The sequence below is a fragment of the Bufo gargarizans genome, chromosome 6, assembly GCF_014858855.1.
Source record: "Bufo gargarizans isolate SCDJY-AF-19 chromosome 6, ASM1485885v1, whole genome shotgun sequence".
Classification (NCBI taxonomy): Eukaryota; Metazoa; Chordata; class Amphibia; order Anura; family Bufonidae; genus Bufo; species Bufo gargarizans.
Genome location: NC_058085.1, coordinates 326,667,619 through 326,691,023, shown reverse-complemented (window position 1 = coordinate 326,691,023; position 23,405 = coordinate 326,667,619). Strand labels below are relative to the sequence as shown.

The window sequence follows — 23,405 nt, the reverse complement described above, 5'->3', positions numbered from 1 at the left end:
AGCTTTCACCACCCCAGACATGCTTGTTTTCATAGCGTCATGCATTCCCCTTGTAAGAACAATTCTGGAGCATCTATTCTTATGGCTCTATGTTGTGCAATTCACTTATTATTTCTGCCAGAATTTATGAATGAATTACTAGCAGTCTGCAGTAAGGGTACAGAGAGGCGGTAACCAGCAAAGGGCGGGGTCCCTGCACAGTCTGACTCTATCCAATTAATGATTCAATTTTCAGACTATGCAGGTACACCCCCCCAACTTGTTACCACCCCTTCTGTACCCTTACTGCAGACTGCTAGCAATTCATTCCTAACTTCTAGTAGAAATAAAAGGAATGGCACAACATAGAGCCAAGAGAATAGATGCTCCAGAATTGTTTTTACATGGGGAATGCATAAAACTATTAAAAACTACTGACTACTTGATCATAAGAGCTAGTTATCAGGAACGAGCGTTCCTGTCAGCGCTTGTCCCCACTAATTGGCCCAATTATAGTTCGGTCTAATAGGGGCTTAAAAAAGATCTGCTTAGTAACGTATGCAGTTTGGAAGACGAAATCTGGAAATAAATCTACAAAGAATGGCAACACCAATATTGGAAATATTTAAGCTTTAATCCATGGAAATGATGACACACACAAAACGTGCATATTGGAAATGACTTGATTTGAATAACTTTCCTCTCAGCACGCACACACAAAAAAACAATATAATAAATATGTAAATTGTCTCCTACTAGACAGAGCCAACTTTTATTGTGATTATTATACAGTATACTCTAAAAAACAGCAATCAGAATGTGCATCATTGCGGTGTACCGACAGAGTATGAAGGGGCAGAGAAATGTGAAGACCAGGGGATGTGTAGTAGGAAGATTTATGTAAATTTGTCATGATCCCAAGAACTGATCAAAATTCATCACTTTGCCAGGGGAACAATGGCCCCATAGTTCTACAACAATAGCACTAATGAAACTTGCATAGCTCCTGGAATTGGTACCATCAGCTAAAGCTAGATTCACATCGGCAGCGGGGGTTTAAGTAGGCGCCTTCATCGCAAATTCTGGCAAAAATGCAGGAGCAAAACAAGGTATTTTGTCTGGCAAAATGCTGGTATCAATGCTGGAAACCCGATGGACCCCATTACAGTCAAGGGGATGCATCAGGCTCCTGCGGCGTCATGCATATGCTAGAGCAGAAAACCAGAATTTTTCAGATGTGAACCTAGCCTAAGATTCATCTTTTCATATGAACTTTTGACATCTCTCTACTGCACATTTTTTGTCTATCATCTGACATTATTGAAAATTTGCCTTAACATCTAGCACTGGAAAAACTTTGGTCACGTTTAGGAAATGTCCCAAGTAATGCCCCTAAAATCTAACCACCCAAGACCTAAAAGTCAAGGTGTAACTGAAGTTAAAACCAATATACCATTTCTCAAAGTCATACTCAAGGGGGTCCAGGAGATCTTGCTTGATTTTCTTTAAAGAATTGCTTAAAAGGGTTACTGAAGATCTGCCCTCAGGCCAAGTCATCAATGTCTTATTTGTGGGGGCCAGACAACCGCAAACTAGGCCGATTAGCTGTCAAAAGGGGCTTGAGGGCTCAAGCTAAATCTGTGGTCCCAGCACTGTGTTTGGTATACTATGAAGCGGCCACAGAGATCGCTTCTACTGATCGGCAGGAGTCAAGCCTTCACCAGTCTGATATTGATGACCTATCCTGAGGATTGGCTATCAATATTTAAACGTCCAGAAAATCCCTCTAAATTGTTCTAGGATAACAATTCTTCTGATGAAAAAATAAAATAAAAAACAATCCACTAACATTTGGAGGGTCAGGAAGAAATAGGGAACAGATCAAAGAGCTTGACTGAAGAATCAGACTACACAGTGTTTGTTTGTTGTCTGTTACCATGGAAACATGGACCTCCATAGCAATAAAAAATGTCAAATTAAACGTTATATGCATTGGAACAATAAAAAAAAAAAAAAAGGTACAAAGGAGCTTGTTCCCTTTACCTCCATCCCCTGTACACTGACCTAAAAAAGGAGGTAACCTATGAATGCATCTCCTTATCAATACACTGTTAGCAAAAAATAATGTGATTCCTTTACTCAGAACATTCAAATTAATGTTAGGGAAAGAAATTCTCCCTTGATCAACCTTCTGTGTCAGTTGAGGATTCTGTAAAACAGCATCTTGGACCCTAGAAAGTATGACTGGCATGAGATTGGACAACGGCAATAAAAGTTGTTTTTTTTCTAGGTTTTAACTCATGTACACAATGTCAAAAAACTATCTAAAAAGTGTGTCTAAAAAAGTACTACAGTACATTAAGTAGTTTTAATATTTATTGTAGCCTTAGGTGCAGAGTTTAATGTAAATTTTATGGAACAGCCAAACATCAAAAATTGCTTAAAAACCTCTTGATGTAGCACATGTTCCGTTTGGGTTAATGAGACAAATCTATAAATCAAAAGCTTGTTGCCAATTGATAATTCAAAATCACACAGACCTATTTACAGATCTATCCCTATGTGAACAAAGCTGTTGTCACGAAATTTATCACCATAGTTTAATTGGTTACTAAGACCCATTCATAGCGAATTGCAACAGATTATTAACCAATTACCTTTATGGTTTTTATTCTGTATTTCAATTTGTTAAAATTTGATAGCATTTTATTGTTTAAAAAAAAAAAAAAAAAACCTGTAAATTATAAAAACTGGTTAAAGGGTCACTGTGCTTTGAGAAAACACTTGATATATCAGAGTGCCAAGACCCTCACAGATAGTTAGCTAGAACGAGGGGAGAGAAGTGCTCACACATTGCCCTCTCTTCTCACTGCAGGGAATGGAATCAGGACGGGCCAACAGACTTACTATTATGTTTCGCTTCCTCTCATGCAACAAAAAGAAAAGAGCGCGATATGTGAGCACTTCTGTCTCCTCATTTTCACAATTGTTTGGTTGTCTGACCCTCAGCAAGCAAACCTTTTGATGTCTCTATGACATACAATGCATTCGGACTTTCATATTTTGTTATGTTGCAGCCTTGTGCTAAAATAAAAAATGTTAAATAAATAAATTAAAAATCATGTCCCCTCCCACCAATGTGCACTATATACCCCATAATGTGACAGAAAGCAGAATTTTTGAAATGTTTGCTCATTTATTAAAAAGGAAAAACTAAAAATTTTGCACGGACATAAGTATTCAGACCCTTTGCTATGACGCTTGAAATTTATCTCTGGGGGCCTCCCGTTTCTCTTAATCATCTTTGAGATGTTTCTACACCTTGACTGGAGTCCATCTGTGGTAAATTCAGTTCATTGGAAGTGATTTGGCAAGACACAGCCCTGCCTATATAAGGTGTCATACCTGACAGTGCATATCGGAGCAAAAACCAAGCCATGAGGAGGAAAAAAAAACTGCCTGTAGATCTCAGAGACTGGATTGTGTAGAGGGAGATCTGGAGAAGGGTACAAATATATTTCTGCAGCACTGAAATTTCTCAAGAGCACAGTGGCCTCCATATTTCTTAAATGGGAGAAGTTTTAAACAGCCAGGGGAGAAGGTCATTGATAAGCACCCAACGGTCACTTTGGATGAGTTCCAAAGATCATGTGTACAGATAGGAGAAACTTCCATCACTGCAGCACCTAAAGGACTCAGACTGTGAGAAACAAGATTCTCTGGTCTGATGAAACCAGAATTAAACGTTTTGGCCTCAATTCTAAGCAACATGTCTGGAGAAAACTAGACACTGCTCATCACCTGCCCGATACCATCCCTACAGTGAAGCATGGTGGTGGCAGCATTATGCTGTGGGGTGTTTTTTAGTGGTTGGGAAAGGGAGACTGGCTGGGGTTGAGGGAAAGCTGAATAGAGCAAAGTACAGAGATATTCTTAATAAAAACCTGATCCAGAGTGCTGTAGACCTCAGACTTGGACAAAGGTTCACCTTCCAGAAAGACAATTACCCTAAGCAAACAGCCAAGACAACACAGAAGTGGCTTAAGGACAACTCTGTGAATGTCCTTGAGTGGCTCAGCCAAAGCCCTGACTTGAGCCCAGTCAAATATCTCTGGAAAGACCTGAAAATGTCTGCCACCAACTATCTGCATAGAAGAATGGCAGAAAATCCCCAAATTCAGGTGTGCATACCTTGTGGCACCATAACCAAGAAGACTGGAAGCTGTAATTTATCCCAAAGGGGCTTCAACTAAGTCCTGAGTAAAGGGTATGAATATTTATGTCAATGCAAGATTTTAGTTTTTCCTTTTCAATACATTTGCAAAGGTTTCTAACATTCTGTTCTTATGTTCTGGGCTATTGAGGGCAGAATGATTAGGTGAAAACTTGAATTTGATTTTATTTAGCACAAGGCCACAACATAACAAAATGTGACTAAAGTGAAAGGGTCTGAAGACTTTCCGAATGCATTGAATCGAAAGTTTTCTCAAAACTCTGTGACCTTTGAGCGTCAAATCCGATTCTGTCACTATTGGAAAGAAACCCAATGAAGAATCTGATAGGATGTCTAAGTGGCTGCTGTAGGTTATACCAGGTCTACTCCAATGACCAGTATTGCTCATTATCCAGCAGAAAGCGACTAAACACAAAGATGAGGAGCAGGAAGAAAGCTACTGACCATTCATAAATGTTCCTTGGGATGACAAACAGCCGTGGCTACAAAAATTTCTAAAGTGTCTCTTGTAGTAAACATATTTTCTTACATTTCCATCCATTCCCTTGCATTCCAATGGTGTATAGTGAATAGAGGTCACCTGGGCATTAATACAGAGCAGCTACTATTATAAAGCATTCTTACATCACCTACTGATGCCAATGAATGGTACAAAAGGCATTGAACAAAGACCCTTTTCTACAACTACAGTAGATCTTCAGTTACACTGGAGTCTAAAGATACATGACTTCCATTGAAAAGATTAAATACATGGCAGGTAGGCTAAACGAGTGTAGGACATGCTTTTGCCTGGAATGAGCTACTCCTGGTCGGCAGCATATAGTGTTTATTTCTGTTTAATTGGGAATTGGTGCAAAAAGACAAGTTAGCTGTGACCTCAGAGTCCTTTGCAGGTGAATAGAAAGTTGGTGTAGCAGTCTTGAGTGGATCCATTACTGTTTTCAGTCCATTACTTCTTCTTTGCGTTAACATTTTTGCAGACCCAGTTCATTCCATCCTACAAAATAAAGGAAAATTTGTGAAGGGACTGTGTGGCTCCTCCCGATTCGGCAGCTTTTTTTTAAATTTATATTTTTTAAGGCTTTTGAGATTAATCTATATCAGGCACAGATAGGTTCTAGTTTAGCCATGGAACAAGACAACTTTGAGCAATATGTAGGTATGTACCATATGTGGGAACTACGGTGCGTCATATCCTTGAACAAAAATGATAATTACAAACTTTTATGTAAAGACAGACAAGTCAATGCATAATGAAATAGTCAAATTCAGAGCGGAACCTGGACATACCCATAATTTCACCCAGGCAGCACCCCTGATGTTAGCATCAGAGCATATCATGCTCCAATGCGCTTCCTTGCCCTGCGTAGGATCGTGCAGGGCAAGGGCTCTTTTATTTACCATAACACACTGCCGGGCAGAGGCTTCTGCCCAGCAGTGTGTTCGGTGAAGTCACCGGCTCTGATGGGCGGGCTTTAGCGCTGCCCTAGCTGTTTTACAGGCTAGGGCAGAGCTAAAGCCCGCCCATCAGAGCCTGTGATGTTACCGGGCTCACTGCTGGGCGGAAGCCTCCTCCTGGCAGCCCTATGGAGAGCCTGGTTTGTCACCGGAACTCCAGAAAATGCCTTTGCCCTGCGCGTCCCCCCTTACCCAGGCATCCCCCTTACTTGAGCATCGGAGCAGTTCATGCACCTATGCACTCCTTTGCCCTGCGCGATGCAACGCAGGGCAAAGGAGTGCATCAGTGCATGAACTGCTCCGATGCCCGAGTAAGGGGGATGCCTGGGTGAAAATAGGGGTATGTCCGGGTTCAGCTCTGAACCCGGACAACCCCTTTAATAACCCCTATACCTGGAGGTGGATCTGCTACATGACCCATGTGGATCGTTTTTTGGTATAACTGCATTGAAGTTTACTGCTTTTTTTAGAACGGTTTTCACTTCCGCAAATGTTGCTGTAGGCGGATTTTACATTTTTAAAATCTCGTCACTGATGTGATTTAACCAATATATTATTTTCTGATGATAAGTTCCCTTTAAGTTTTATACTGTAAAACACTATGGTACAGTTAGAGGGGAAAACTATTTAAAAAATTAAAAAATCTGCCTACGTCCACAGTTTCCATAACAAAGCCCATAAAATATAAGCGACATGTAGGAAATAAAACAGTTGAAGCATAGTAAGTGCAGTCAGTGCAGTGCGGGGAACACCAAAGTCTACGGCTTCACATAAAACCATTGGAATATCACCCAGGGTTTATAAGGCATAAGCACAAAGCTGGGTGCATTACATTACTAGGCGATGGCCGTGGTCACATAGGATAAAACTTGCCCTTTATCACTCAGCAAAGATTCTATTAAATCAAAGGACTGGGTTTCTAAACGTTAATCTATACTGCACAATACGGGCTCAGCCACTATGGAGGCGGATGGATGTAGGAGGTGACAGATGGTGCTTCAGTAAAGACGTTGCTGTGTTAATGTTAATGCTGGTTGCTTGTCCCATAAAGTGGATTTATAGGTTGGAACAGGTAACAGGCTTAAAGGAGAAGTAACATGATATTATTATACCGAGCAGGTTCTGTAGGGATAAACCAGAGAAGACGACACTACATGGAGACAAATATCACCTAAAGATACAGGTTAATAAAATCGATGGAAACACAGTGCAGTTATACTATCAATATGGTGGTATTCGATACGGTGTATTTGTTTCCCCATCTAAGGGCAGTATAGGACATCGATCCACTTTTAGGGTGGGTTAAGACGTGGCAGAGTTCTTCTGCGGAGGGTGAAATACGCTGTAGGAATCTGCAACATAATGAGCTTGCAGAAAACATGAAGCTTCCTAAAGAGCATGCAGCAAATAGGGGGGGGGGGGGAGACGACGACGACACAGAAGACCATGGGTATAGCTGCTGCCACTAGGAGGAGACACTAGGAAAAAAAGTGTCAGCTCCTCCTCTCAGCTATACCCCTCCTGCAGACACTGAGCTAAATCAGTTTGTACGAAAGCAGCAGGAGCAGCCAGGAGAAGCCAACAGAAAATAATAAAAAGTAAGAAAGGTGAAGATGGGTCAGAATCAAGATCCGGAGGGACCCATCAGGGAGAGCCATCAATGTACTAACGGGGTGGGAGCTGTGTCCCACCAATGAACTCAGCGAGAAAAGGATTTCACAGGCAAGAAAAAAAAATCCTACTTTCTGGCTCGTATCATTGGGGGGGGGGGGGGGGGGGGAGACACAGAAGACCATGGGACGTTAAGGAGCAGTACCATGGGGAGGGAACAAGACCATAACGAATCCAAGGCCTGTCATAAGGCCCTGCACAGAATTGCGGGGGGAGGACAAACCCGGGCCCCTGAAAAAGGACAGGAAGAGCCATTCCCAGGAAGGCAAGCCAGAGAGCGTCTGAATACCCAGATGCCCTAGCTGGGCAGAAGAACAGCCCGGGGACATAAGCCACGCTTAGGAGACTTTGGAAGAAGTGGAGAGCACACCGAATATCGACAAAATGGACAAGAATGAAAACAAGTCAGGCGCGAGAGCAACAGACCGACTTCGGAATATACCGGAGAGAGAAAACATAGTCTGGGCCCAGAAGACTTCTAAGGAAGGTGATACCCAAGGACCAAAAGGAGAAGAGCTCTCGAGCAGAACTATTAACAAATCAGGGCTAGAGAACCTGAATGTCGGGCATGACCATGGCCCACAAGAAAAGAATATCGAGGGAGAGAAAAGACACAATGGGAACAAAGCAGTGGAACCAACCCAAAATATAAATACAATTTCTAAAAATTGGGGAGTCACCTGGTAGGAAAAGTGTCCTCCGGGATCAAAAAAACATCCCCTTTAGACCTACAGCCAAGGGGTTTGTCTCTTAAAGGATAACTGTCATACTTAGTCCCTAATTTCAATTTTCATATCTGTAGTTACTAATAACATGATATTCCAGAATCAGTTACTATTAGACTGACTTACCCTATATTTAATAAGATTTAGCCCTTAGCAACCAGTCTGCATAAAACTGCAATCTCACTATTCAGTTAAGATGGCCACCACTGCCCTCACCCTGAGGCTAATCCCACCTGCTCTCACTAGCCAGTAACAATAGCCCCCCCAAAAGTGTCAGTAACCAGAGCCCTCCCTCCTAAAGGGTTATTCTCCTGCAGCACAAAGGGTCCTCTTACCACATGTTGCTTTCATTTATACACTGAGCAGACGGAAGATCTTTCTTCCCTGGTCTGCGCTGCTTCAACTCTGCATTGTCCCAGTCTGCTGAGTGAGGGAGCGTCTGCCAAGCGCAGGGACAGGGAGAAGTGCACACAGCCCAGGCACTGTTATCAGCTGCTGGGGAGGACCTGGCTTTAAGCATTTACACACAGTCCCTGGCTGTCAGCAATGTGACCTTGCAAGCAGCGTGCTTCTGCGTCCTCCAACACATAGACGGACCCTGCATAGCAACCTGATTGTAAGCACAGGTAAAAGTAGGCAGTACAGGGAACAAAAATGAGGAATTAAGGGGTAATTGAATACACAGTGAAAATTTGAAATGGGGCCACCAAAGAGATATTAATCATCACAATCCAATACTCCAAAAAAATAAAAATAAAATATGAGTTATCCTTTAAGAATGTTCCTCAAGCAGAATGACAATGTGGTATGCAGAAACATGGAGAGGAGAACCTTGAGCTCCATAACAAGATAAAAGAGAAGCCATCTGATACCTATGGAGGGCTGCCTGAACTGGCAGACCTAACCGGAAGCTAAAGAAAAAGAACAGAGGCCAAGGGAATGGGTAGAAGCAACGTACATGTCTGAAAACATAAAAGTTGCGTAAACCCATTAGACACCATCGATCCCCACTGCGGACCAAACTCTACCTAAAGAAGAAAAGGAGGCTATGAGAGGAATGTACAAAACGGCCAGACGGGAACCAGATATGGGATAAATACTGCGCCAGGAAGGGAGTGCGGATGTCGAACGCCACAAAGTCCCAGAAAAAAAAAAACTGTAACGGAACAGTACTACCCACGCAGATACTCCACAGCAGAAATGGGGCCTACAAGAACGCAATGTACGACCGCCGTACATGGTGAGGGAAGCAGTGCAGACAATTCACAGAGGCAAACTGGATAAGTGCATACCCAAACTTCCACAAGGTGGGAACACTGATGCTGTTACCGTAGCAGATGGTAGAGGCAATGCACGACATGTGAAGGGAACAAGGGACTAAACCAGAGCCACAGAAAATCGGTAGGTTATACCAGGTACAGAAAACCGCACTAGTGCCCACCAGAAGTGAGCAAACCCATCACCTGTAGCATGGCTTGGTATGGGCATTTGACCAGCGCCATAAAGGAATAAGTGAACCTATCGCCTCAGGAACACCATACATACCATGCCTGGCAAATGTGTTGCAGAAAACAGCACGAAATGCCAGGGTCGATCCCCCACATGGAGGAAGGGGATGTGGCAAGAACCTCTGGTGCCGCGCCCTCTGACAATGCGTCCTGTAAGCCAGAACCAGTGACTGTCAGCATTTGAAGGCAGAAGGCAAAAACTCCCCCTGGGAAGGGGTCACACATTACTAGCCACGAAACAGGAGTAGCCCAAAAATCTAAGGCAAGTGCAAAGACTGTCTCATAGGGGGAGGCCATACCGGCACCCATGGCCTCTCCAGAGGGGAGACTCCACCTGAAAATGAGGTCCAACAGCAGTAGCCAAGATGAACTGTTGGTAGTGCAATACTCCACCGGGGAAAGAAGAAAACTGGCAACCCGTGCAGATGTTCCACCTACTGAAGGAGTGTGGACACCGAGCGTGCCAAGAAAAAGCAACAAAATTAGAATCTGCTGCATGGGGACTCAAGACACGAAGAGAGGGTCCCATGGGCAAATACCCTGCCTATGAAAAAAGAGCAATGATACAAAATGAATAGGATCCAGTGGTAATTCAAATACTCCATCTAAGAAAGGAGGGTAATGCGACAGGATGTACGGTATCCAGTGGAAGTGCAAGTACTCCGCCTATGGAAGGGGGTAATGCTACAGGATTTACAGTATCCTAGTCGCAAGTAGCTAGCGGTATCCATTGCGACACTGGCTCCACTGTAGCTGTAAAGAGGACACAGTGTAAGCCTGAACGTGGGGCACTACAAGCACTAAGATAACAAACTGGTCACACACTGCTATAGGGTGATAGCAGGGAAAAGGTAGGTAATACTTACCTAGACTGTTTCTGCCCAACCCGATTCCAGAAGTGTCACCTTCCTTAGTGTGCTAACCCTTGGGGAGGGCGGCTACACTGGTAACAGGGGGGACTTCTGAAAGTAGCAGCAAGGTGACACTGTAGCTGGTGGGTTAACAGGATTTGAGATCCACTGTTCCCCCTTGTGTTCTAGAGGTGAGGAACGAGCAGCAGGCTTGAGGACCCACTGGTCTCCCCCTCAAGTGTGGGGAAAACAAGTGGTTGAAGGCCGCCTGTAGTCTGATCGGAAAAATAAAAAAGCTTTGGCAGACCTGCAGAAAAAAAATAAAGTGTCTACCTCCTACGGACACGAAGCTAAAACTGATTAGCTCGGTGTCTGCAGGAGGGGTATAGCTGAGAGGAGGAACTAACACTTTTTTGCTTAGTGTCGCCTCCTAGTGGCAGCAGCTATACCCATGGGTCTTCTGTGTCCCCCAATGATACGAGCCAGAAATCAAAATTCATAATGAGCATGCAGCAAATATGAAGCTTCCTAAAGAGCATGCAGAAAATATCACGATTCCTAAAGAGCATGCAGAAAATATCAAGATCTGCAGCGCACCATGAAATTCACTTGGATTTTTTCTGCATCATATAGATGGGGTTTTCAAAAACTGACTCGGAGACAATCAGAAACTTTAGATTTATTACTTTCAAATAAAAGGTTTCTTACAGGGGCTTTGTGAGTGTTTTAGACTGATGACCTATCCAGTATCTGATCGGAGGAGTTTGGACACCCGGGACCCCATCAATCAGCAGTTTCAGGAGGTCACAGCATTCCAGTGACCACCACGGCCTTCTCACAGATTTCCCTAGGCCAGCAAACATCATGTTTACTGGTCAAGTGGCTTAGGCGCAGAGCTGCGATACCAAGCACAGCCACTATACAATGTACGGCGCTGTCCTTGGCGAGTGGCCTACGCAGATAGCCGATTGTGGGGATCCCGGGTGTCAGACTCCCACCGATGACCTATCTCTGGATCCAGGTAAGGCTGGTTCTAGCTGTTAGAAAGAGATTGTCCTGTACTCTATAATGTCTGTGTTTTGTTTTGTTTTTTTACCAATCACGGCGTGACCCTTTAATATCTGGTAGGCAGGTTGTTTGGGCTGAGTGATCCACAAACTGAAATTGGATTCCTAAGTGGTTAAATGGTGACATCACACTATCTGCATTTGCCATTAACCAGCACTCTAATCAATAAAATATCTATCCTCCAGGCATCTTCCCATCCACCACCTGACTGCGGAGAGTAATGCGAGTGCAGTGAAATCTGCTAAAGTATCAGATGTGTCTCTGGAATGAAGTCATCCCATGCTACTGAAGCCTGATATCTATCTGCCCATATCAGGAGCCATCATGCCAAACATGAGACACGGCCCTTCATTAAATTTTCAATGTGGGTTTATTGGCTGAACCAGAACAGCTGAGGCAGCGCAAAAAACAATAAAGATCAGCTGACACCTTCCCCGCTGCCTCGTCCGATAGGTCTGCACCACCGAAACCTTTGGTGTAGTCGGCTCATCTATCACATAGATCTGTTAAACAATAACGTCGGCTCAAATAGCCTGAAATCTATGGAGTGCTGCACATTAGTGTGAGAAAAGGGGAGTAATCAGCAGTCATTCAAAGGGGGACGTGAAGTGCGTGGGAACGGCATGGTGCCAGGATGAGGCTTGCACATCGGCATTTTAACAAAGCTTGTACAAAAACACATAAGCAAGGACAGGGCCGGAGATCTGTGAACCTGTAGAGGATATTCGTGTTCGTGAACCTGCCTCGTGTTTACTGGCCAATCGTTTCCTGGACCGGACGACTAAAATGTTAGAACTTGAACCACATCAGTAAATGCAGAGCGAGATTAAGAAGCCAAGCATCACACCGAGCAGACTCCATCACGACAAACTGGGGGGGGGGAGCTGCAATAAGATCCTGGAATAGCAAGCAGGCTTGAAACGCGTGATGTCTCCAGCACTCGATATCTGTCAGCCCTAATGACATCTCAAGCGGTGATAGGATCAGAGTTCAGTGCGACGTCAGTGCCAGGCCACAGAAATAACCACATATATATATATATGCACAGATCAGGGACGCAGCCAGAGAGATTTATTCAATAGGGTTTTTTTTTTTATTAAAAGTTAATTTGAAGGGGACTTCTTCGCTGCTCCCAACATGTCTGTTTTAGTAACTACTCCCCATGAAATAATTCTGGAGCATATTTTCTCATAACTCTGCATTGGGTCATCCCTCAGTTATTCTACCCATTAATAAATATACAACTGGGCGTGTCCCCTACATAGTCTGGCTCTGTCCCAGCAGTCTTAAAAGGGTAAGGGTATAGTCACACGGCGCAAAATCTGCAACAAAATCTGCATAATTTACATGGGGAATCGTAGTATAGCACTGTGCTTGGTTATGGGAGGGAGGGGGGAGGGGTGTTGGCTCGCCACGATCTAGGATATATATATATATATATATATATATATATATATATAACACTCAGAAAACCCATTTAACATCTGCACCACAGGTCTTTTCTGCAGCCTATGGGAGAGATCTGGTAAAATCTCCTTCACATTGCTGGTACTGTAATACGTTGCAGACTTTCTGCATGCAACCTCACAGCACAAGCCACAGGATACCTGCCACGTGTGAACATACCCCAAGACGGTGGAGGGACACACCCTATTGACAAGATTAAGGAAACGGGCCAGTTTATTAGAGAATACATTTCCAAGAGAAATATCAGAGGACTTGCAATACTAGGCATAAAACAATGCTCCAGTACTCATATTAAATGGTGAATATAAGCAGTAATTAAAATATATAAACACATCAGGAGAAGTGAAGGGTCCGCTTTAAAACAACTGCTATGTTGAAGTGAACTATCTGGAGTGAATTCCAATATTAAAGACCGGACACCCTCCAATAACCATTATGTACTGCTCATCACCATTTATCACATTTTATTTTAAATTAAGCAATTTTGCAGAGTCTCAAATTTAAAAAACTAAAAAGCTTACTGTTCTATGTGTACAGTCCCTTTGTAGACCAATGCATCTCCATGGTTACAGACTACAAATAAAACCTCCTGTAGTCTGATCCTGTAGTCACATGTTACTACATGGACTCCGTCTCCTCTCCTGTAGGTTCAAGCTTTTTTCAGAGCGTTAAATGTGTTTTCCAGGCGTTTAATACTGATGGCCCATCTATTTATGATGAGTTGTGGTGGTGGTGGGGGGTCCTGACTCCTGGCACCCCCGCCGATCAGCTGTTTGAACAACCATGGCACTCTTAGGTCAGTGAAGTCATGGGTCACATAGCCTAGACACAGCTCAGTCCCATTCAAGTGAATAGGCCTGGGCTGCAATACCAAGCACAGCCACTATACGCTGTATGGCGCTGTGCTTGGAAAGCAATGATCAGATATTGATGACCTATCCTGACGGATAGGATATCACTATGTAACTCCCATAATACCCCGTTTTTTACATTTGCGATATACGTTATGTCAAATTGAAATTTGCCCCTCTCAGCAGTACAATCTGACCAAGCGGCTCTCAAACCAAAAAGGTAGTACCTCCCTTAGCTTATAAAATGCCATAACATAATCTAAATCTATAGCCTAAAGCAAGAGCTGGTAAAAAGAATAATACCCCGCAGAGACGTCAATAGTTGTGGAGAGCTCCCGTCGATAAAAGGAGAGCACTGGACTTCTATGTTGAGTTAAGTAAAACTCAAGCTGCTTTTTAGCAAAGAAATTTCTCAGGAACCCCACAAGCTTCAACTTGCTGTTCAGACTTCAAGGAGCAGACACTACAATGAAACCTGCAAGCTGGAAGTGACCGAGAAGGTTGCACTCTATATTAAAAAAAAAAAAAAAAAAAAAGGGCATCTCCCCTGCCACCTAGTGGCAATCAAGGTCTATGCGACTGAACGACAACAGCATGCAACATGAGAGAGAAAAGCAAGTGTCATGTGGGAGGCACTGGAATGGAAGGGGTTAATTCTCTGCGGCTGTCTCCTACTATTCGGGTATGATAGGGAGGATCAGAAGACTGGCAAAGGCAGGCTTCCCTTAGATAACCTGATAGGAAGCCTGGAGCAGGCCAGGGAGGAGGCAGCCCCACTGGCAATGAAGGAAGGATGGATTGTGAGAGGACGTGTGGAAGAGGCAGCTGGGAGAGCGTGGACGGCAGCCAGGGAGAGAGTCAGCAGCAAGCATTCTGTGCAAGGAGATATCAAGGCAAGAATCCCATTGCTACAGCAGAGGAGCTGAAATAAGCGGCACGTACAGAGCCCGCTCTCGGCAGTTACCTAGTAAGGGCCTGCAATGCATTTTACTTGACATACGCACCGTGCAGCTCCTCCCAAGAGGTCACGGAAGCCAGGTTCTTAAAGGGAACGCTCCCATTTGGCTGAATCTTATTTTATAAAGAAGCCTTTGCTGCAGGAAGAAAGTGCAAGCAATTCTGCAGAAAGAGCCATTGCCGGGAATGTTTCTTATTCACCTCATGCAATGGCCATAATGGATGCACCCAAATATAAGTGCATTTGTGCCAACGTTCACCCAGTCAGCTATGGCAGGGTTTCTAGAGGTCAGTACGTGTGACATTTGTAGGGGATTGGTGAAATCTGTCCACATAGGCCAGGTCTACCAGTTATGTTTGGTGCCCAATATGGTCAAATACCTGAAAATGATGAAAATGCAGCAGATCGACCTGGGGCGTGCCATCTCTCCTTGGGGAGGGCACCTTAATCGTCGTGAGGAGACTTATAGGCCATACATGCTCCTCTGGAATTCTGGGAAGAAAGGGATGCAAATGAGCTCTTAACAAGCTCTGCCTCGGGTGCCACCAGATGTAAGGCAGCTAGTCAATCAATGTTCAGCTCTTAAAATAAGCCTTGAGACATGACTCAGATATTAAATAAGCCAGCACCCCATCTGCAGACAGCTGTTTCAGGGTGATTGCCCCTCATCAGTGCAGAGAACTGGCTTAACTGGGTGATAGGCCTAAGTCACCCGGTTAAGCCAGTTCTCTGCTCTGCACTGATGAAGGGCAATCACCCCAGAACAGCTGTCTGCAGATGAGGTGCTGGATTACTTAATATCTGAGTCGTGTCTTAAGGCCTGTTTAAAGGGTGGAACGCTGACTTATAGGATAGCTGCCTTACATCTGGTGGCATCAGAGCTTGTTAAGAGCTCATTTGCAGATCGACCTAGATACCAAAGTTCACGGGGTTACAGATAAATGCACAGAATGGGAAAATCCACGACATTCAGGTCAGAGCCAAACATGCAAAACTTTGAAGTCAAATATTCTATAGAAAGCTTGGGAACCTGAGAGGCCAAGAAAATAAGCATAAATGTGTGCCAGCACTTGTGTGAGCCAACATACTACGTGTAACCAGTGGTGGGCAAGTCGCTGTAAAATTCAGAAGTTTTGTACCTATGACACTGGCTGACATGTTACATGTGCACTTGGCAGCTGAAGACATCTGTGTTGGTCCCATGTTCATATGTGTCCGCATTGCTAAGAAAAATGATGTTTTAATATATGCAAATTAACCTCTAGGAGCAATGGGGGCGTTGTCATTACACCTAGAGGCTCTGCTCTCTCTGTAACTGCCGCGTCCTCTGCACTTTGATTGACAGGGTCACGATCAATGAGGTTTTCACTATCTGACCCTGTCAAAGTGCAGAGGGCGCAACAGTTGCAGATAGAGCACAGCCTCTAGGTGTAATGACAACGCCCCCATTGCTCCTAGAGGTTAATTTGCATATATTAAAACATCATTTTTCTCAGCAATGCGGGCACATATGAACATGGGACCGACACAGATGCCTTCAGCTGCCAAGTGCACATGTAACAGGTCAGCCGGTGTCATAGGTACAAATCTGCTGACAGATGCCCTTTAACTATTCGTTAGTTTTTTTAGTAGCCAGACAAGAAAGGCCCTCATAAACATAAGAGCAACCTGCAGATTTTGGCAAGACCGGTTGATTATCTTATGTCAATGTGTTAACGACCCCCCCCCCCCCCAACAGATGACATCAGGGGTCAACATGCCTGATCCTTTGTTCAAGGGAGATAAGCAGACGCCGGAGGCGCCTTTCAGTGGCTTACTTCCCCATTAAGAACACATGCACACTCGGCCAAACCAAGCACGCAGTGGTATGGAGAAGTCGGGTTGGGGGGGGGGGGGGGGGGTGTAGCTCAAGGCCGACAGCTACAGAGGGTCAGTTTTAGACTTCCTATAGAAGACAAAGTAAAAACAAGCAAAGAAAAAAAAAAAATGCCATAAAGCAATGGCCAAATGTTTCCAGTGTACTACAACCAGATGACATGACTAAAGATATAATAGAGAGGATATTAGCCCTCATGGTCTAACTAGATTGCACTACGCCAGTTACGACTAACTGCAGATTGCGCACAAGATAAAATAAGGGGCGACAGATTGATGGACCTCTCCCAACTTCAGCAATGCCCAGAGGCGTAGCTATAGGGCTGGGATGGCTAACCTCCGCCACTCCAGCTGTGATAAAACTGCAACTCCCAAGATGCACAGTTGCTTGGCTGTTCTCAGAACTCCATAGAAATGAATGGAGCATGCTGGGAGTAGTAGTTTCACCACAGCTGGAGTGCCGGAGGTTAGCCATCCCTGGTATAGTGGGTAGCAGGGGAAGCGGCAGCTACGGGGGGCTCAAACTCAGAAGGGACTAAAAGATCTTATTGTCAGAGACCCCTCAATAGTATCATACAATGACAGTATATACGTGTAGGAAATGGATGGAGCGGCTGCCGGGCCTGAGAGAGCGATCTTAACTAGCCGTAGGAGTGAGGGTTGCCCCGTTCAAATATTTGCTGTGGGGCCCAGTGAGTTCTAGTTTCACCACAGGCAATGGCGGTTCTTCCCTGTGCCCACTGGGGACCAATAAGCCGCCTGTCGTCCTAGCTGGGATTCAGCGCACACCGAAGCTTCCAGTATAAAGCCGCTCCTTTAAACAGAGGACACTTATGAAAAATGCATCCTGCCAGGGAGCCGCGATGCAGTCGGGCTGTATGTATTTTTCATTAGAACCCTTTATCAATATGGTAAACCTATTTGGAGCGCAGAGACAGACTGTGTGTGAAAAGGGAAGGGGGATGATGAGAGGTTGGGTGAGAAAGGGAGGGAGCGTGATAGAAAGAGACACGCAGACAGCTGTGGAGCCAGTGAAAGCAAGGGAAGCAGTCACAGTGACAGGCTCAAAAGAGACAGCCAGCTGTTCCTCTGATTGATATGAGCCTAACAAAAAACAAAAAAACAAAAAAAAAAAAGGAGTGGGATGCGGGGAAGCTTAAAGGAGCCGTACGTGCCGGGTCAGAAAGGAAAACGACGTAGACTGTTCACTGGTCACATTGAGAGGCAGCCCAGAACTGAACAAAGAAAACAATACAAGGAGATGCGCAGGCACCACTGATGTGGGCGAGAGTGGCTGAAAACAATGGGAAGCGGGAGAGACAGGCAAGCGGCGCACAGGTCACTGCAACCCAGGGGAGGCAGGCAGACGGAGGATAATGGGAAGATGCAGAGGGATGAATATTCAGGTCCAGCGTGCTGGAAAACGAACAGAGATTTCCACGTTCTCTGAAATGATCGAGTATTGGAACTGAGGACAGTAATCTTCTCTGCACTGACAATAGGTCATTTTACGGTATTATGCCGATATCACATAGTACCGCAAAGCTCAATATAACATGTATGTCATAGGTTAGGAGAAAGATACACATAAAAGGACACTAAGACAAGATACTGAATTCTGCATTCAAATATGTATGAAACCAGTGACGACTGGGCGACCCTCCCCTAATGGGGCCGGCGCCGTGGACAGATTTGGATATTATATACAATTTACAGACTCGTATCAATCACATTCCCTGCTACACCTGCACATTACGTAGGTAAACTACCTCCCGCATGTTTCCCCCGCTGCTTGTGCTTTCCTGATCGGAACAGAGTGTGTCCTGAGTGGGCTGAAATGTATATATCTTCGCTTTTGCACTTTGGGGGGTGTGAAACAGCAGGTCTGAAACATGCCAATGCTATCTGCTATACTAGATCAGATAATTGAGGCTTCAGAAGGTTTTTTCTTGACGCTAGATAGCGGGTTTCTGACTGACACAATATTGGAAGTAAAGAGGTTAGGTGCTATCTGCACATCGACTCAGACACTGCTTCAATAGCTTCTAGTTTTCTTCCAGGCTGGAGTATTCCGATGGAATTCCATAGAATATGCCATAACTGATCGATGCAGCTGCCACCCCAGGTACGGCACCCATGTGCAGAATGAAGGTCCCCTGTCCCACCTGGTGAGGTGGCCATTAGTCACTGTACATCCCCGTTCTCCACACATCTAGGAGGAATTTCTGGCATTTATGTGGATACGTCAGAAATCTTTAAAGGGGATATCTCCTGGTTAATGCTGCGGCCTCTTACGAGACTGCTCAAGTCACGTTCATCGGGCACATGGCCTAGGAGCAGGCCAGTTCCATTCAAGCACAGCCGTTCTACAATGTGAGGAGGCCACAGCGCTCAGCGGCCTCTTCAGAATTTCAGTCAAGCCCTTTATGTTAGGAGTGCCCTTTTAACCGCATTTTGTTCACCCACTCCGCAGTTTAGCGTCCATTGGCTGCCATATTTTCGCTACTGTCTCCCGAGTGGCCCCCGTCACCGCTCTGTCATGAGCAGCACAAGTTTTCGTTTCGGCCTAGTAAAGGTCTGCAACCATTGGAGTGATATGAAGCAGTGCTGCAGTTGTCAGCTCCGTCCACTACACAACGGATGGAACTGTGTGGTTCCGGAGCCGAAGCTACAACTAAATAAGTGGGGAGGCAGGGTGTTTGACACCAGCCGATCTGATACTGATGGCCTATTAATATCGAAATCCTGGACAAACCCTTTAAAGTGGATATCCATTTTAAATTAGAGGTCTTGGATGAATAAAAAGACTTGAGGCCAGACTTTGCTATTCTGGAAGCTGGTTTGCATATATAGTATAGTACAGAGAGCACCCCAAGTGTCCAAACACCCCAATAAATGACACCATCTGCCCCAATAGTGCCAACTAATGAGCACACTGGTCCTGATCAAAGAGCTGTAAGCGAGCAAGACCTATGGGATATTTAAAGGGATTCTATCACCAGGATTTCACTTACTGAGCTGTTAACATAACCACATCAGTCTCCATGATTTATATTACAATCTACTAGTATTACTGCCCTGTGTCTTGTAATTTGTCTATACAATCACTTTTATTAATATGCAAATTACCTAAATAAGGAGCCCAAGGGGCTGTCCCTCTGTCCGTTGGAGCCCAGACGCACCCCTTCTCCTTGAGCCCAGCACCGCCCCACTGCTCATTTATTCACTCCTCATCGCCGACCTCATATGCGCCGTGGATAGACCTGTCAGCGCCCGCGCGGTTTCCTGGCATCGGCCTCACAGAACACATAGCGCATGCGCTGACTGGTCTTTCCACGGCGCATTCGCGAGATTACGGCGCACCAGGCATATGAGGTCGGCGATGAGGAGTGAATAAATTAGCAGTGGGGCGGTTCTGGGCTCCTTATTTAGGTAATTTGCATATTAATAAAAGCGTCTTTATAGACAAATTACAAGACACAGGGCAGTAATACTAGTAGATTGTAATATAAATCGTGGAGACTGATGTGGTTATGTTAACAGCTCAGTAAGTGAAATCCTGGTGACAGAATCCCTTTAAAATACAGCTGCTGATTTCACCAGGGGTAGCAGTGGTCAGCCTGGTATCCTCATAGTCCGTGTTTGGTCGGGGATTTTGAGCCAAAACCAGGAGCGACTCTAAACACAGAACAGGTGCAGATCTTTCCCTTATACCTTATGTCTGTGGAGGCTCCAATCCTGATTTTGGAAATCACTGATCAGACACTGACCAAACACTGAGTGTGTGAATAAGGCATTACACAGTGAACATTCACATGAAGGGAGGCGGCTCCAGTCCACCAAATCAGGGACTGCACATATGGACAGGCTCTCTGTGTTCTGGCTCATAGAGGGTGCCCTGAGACATGACCCGATGGGGGTTGTCTCGCAAAAAAACAAATTATCACCAATCCACAGGATAATAAAAATGAACCATTGGCTAAATGAATGAACACCACTGCATTCAATCTTCTCAGTGCAGTCATGCAGTGAGGAGGAGCTCTGGACCATTGTTCTAGTGAACAATGGGGGTCCCAGCAAGGGGGGGGGGTTGGCCTCCAGTGATCAGACTATGCTGCGGATAACCCATTTGAAGAGGACCTGTCCCCTCTCCTGACAACTACTTGCATTCCTCACGTAATAACAATTCTGGGGCATCTATTCTTATGGCTCCGTGTTGTGCCATTCATCTGTTATTCCTGCTAGACATTATGAATGAATTGCTGGCAGTTTGCAGTGAAGGTCCAGCTGGGTGTTACTAGTTGTGGGTGTGTCCCTGCACAGTTTGATATTGGCAGCACTGACTGGATAGTGTCAGACTGTGCAGGGACACCCCTACCACTGGTAACACCCATCTGCACCTTCATTGCAAACTGCTAGCAATCCATTCATAACATCTAGCAGGAATAATACAGGAACGGCACATCGGAGTCCTAAGAATACACGCTCCAGGACTGTTATTACACAACAAATGCAAGTAGTTACTAAAACAGACAAGTCAGGAGAGGTGACCGGTTCTCCTCGAGAATTCCCTTACGTCAGTGATCACTTAGTAAATGAGAGGAGAATAATCATATGACACAACCTATATCTTGGAGCTTTAAACCGCCCACAATTATCAGCATTTCAAGGGGCAAAGGCAGGACGTAAAGTGTCATTATGCACCCATAGGTTGGTGTTAGGGGGCAACATAAAGATGCCTTAAAGGCTATATACATCTTTGGGGCAATTTTTTATTGCATTTTACTTAAAAACTGTTTGCAGAGTATCACTTCTCAGTCCCATCAGCCGACTGCTCATGTGAAGCCCTATTTGTGATCTTTTGACCTCCTAAACACTTATATAAGCCATATTCTTATCAGTTTGCAGTGATGGCCAGTTCGCAGTGTTCGCCAACAAATATATGCGGGCTGCCATCTTAACTCACAAGTCCGGCGATGCACAGGTAAGCCCTTACCTGTGCCTGCGCCGCGAGCCGGTCTGAAACAAATGCGGTCACCGGGAGCAGGCAGTACCGAGAACAGCCACCGGAGGCCTTCATCGGGCTGTTCTCGGAACTGCCTGCTCCCGGTGACCGCATTTGTTTCAGACCGGCTCACGGCGCAGGGACAGGTAAGGGCTTACCTGTGCATCTCCAGACTTGTGAGTTAAGATGGCAGCCTGCATATATTCAGTTGGCGAGCACTGCGAACTGGCCATGACTGTCAGTTTGATGAGAGTTTAGCTATAATTTGTTTTTATAAAAAGGTCAGGAGGTCGAAGATAAGGCTTCACATGAGCCATCGGTTGACAGAACTCAGGAGTAACAATCTGCAAATAGGCAATTTTATATATATATATATATATATATTTTTTTTTTAACCCTAGTATCTCAAAAGAGCATTTTTAATTAAAAAAAAAAAAAAAAAAAAAAAAAAAAAACACACACACAAGTAAAAAGTAATTGCTAGCCCAAAATTGGTAAAAATACAAATCATAAAAGAATTGCCTCGACGGTGTATATAGCTTTAAAGAAATCTGTGTAAGATGTCTGCAAGAAGCAAAAGAGACCAAGAAATACTGTGGGTAAGATTTATCAGACACTCAAAAGACATTTTTCCTCCTCATCTTGATGCTTCTGGCCTGAAAATTCCAGTTCAAGACAATATTTTAATGTTTTTGAGAAAAATTGGGTGCTGAATTAAAGGGCACCACCTGTCAGCAGATCTGTCCCTATGACACTGTCTGACCTGTTCACTTGGCAGCTGAAGGCGTCTGTGTTGGTCCCATGTTCACATGATGTTTTAATATATGCAAATGAGCATCTAGGAGCAACGGGGGCGTCGCTGTTACACCTAAGGGCTCAGCTCTCTCTGCAACTGCTGCGTTCTTTCAAGTTTGATTGACAGGACCAGGCAGCGAAAACATCATCAATCCTGGCCCCGTCAAAGTGCAGAGGGTGCAGCACTTGTACAGAGAGCAGAGCCTCTAGGTGTAATGGTAACGCCCCCGTTGCTCCTAGAGTCTCATTAAAAACATTACTTTTCTCAGCAATGCGGGCACATATGAACATGGGACCAACACAGGTGCCTTGAGGTGCCAAGTGCACATGTAACAGGTCAGCCAGTGTCATAGGTACAGATGCCCTAAAAAAAAAAAAAAAAAAAAAAAACATTTCTCCATCCATTACATTCTTCACTAAGCTTTGGCTTCATACAGCTAGCTGCACATTACTGTGTCACTCACCTGTACTCCCTCTCCTGTGAGGGCTGAACATGACTGAATCTGCCAGACTCGGTCTCGAATCGTGTGCAAATTCAGGCCTTCAGCTATTTCGGAGGCCGGTGCAGCCGTCAGTAAATCCTGTTTATTTGCAAAGATCAGCACAGGGACTCCGCTCAGTTTCTCCTCGTCCAGCAGCTCAGCCAATTCCTTAAATATAGGAAAACAGATAAGAGGTAACAGGATATTATTTTTTGCCCACGTACCAGATACCCCCGCCATTATATCATCACATGTACAGATCTGACGGCATGACCTGGAGATTAGTTGTAGGGACAAGCTTTAAGAGTGATATCAAAGGATTTTCTGACAGGTCATAGATACATGTGGGAAGATCACACCAGTGAAGTCTGGGACCACCGCTGATGTGCAGAATGGTCTCAATAGGCCACTCAAACCCCCCTGGCCCAGCTTTGAGATATGTGACAGATCTGCATAGTTCTTTGCTTAGAATAGTGAT

At 44.7% G+C, this 23,405-nt stretch overlaps 1 protein-coding gene across 1 annotated transcript in view; it reads right to left on the bottom strand.

Moving 5' to 3' along the window:
• Positions 1-592: 592 nt before the first annotated feature.
• The window catches only part of ARL3 (ADP ribosylation factor like GTPase 3), a 46,039-nt gene continuing 23,226 nt past the window's right edge, over positions 593-23,405 (bottom strand). The window contains exons 5-6 of the mRNA XM_044297916.1: positions 22,910-23,095; positions 593-5,210 (exon numbers count right to left, since the gene is read on the bottom strand). Of these exons, the coding sequence (XP_044153851.1) occupies positions 5,163-5,210; positions 22,910-23,095 (234 nt within the window). The 3' untranslated portion in view covers positions 593-5,162. The remainder of the gene's footprint in view (positions 5,211-22,909; positions 23,096-23,405) is intronic.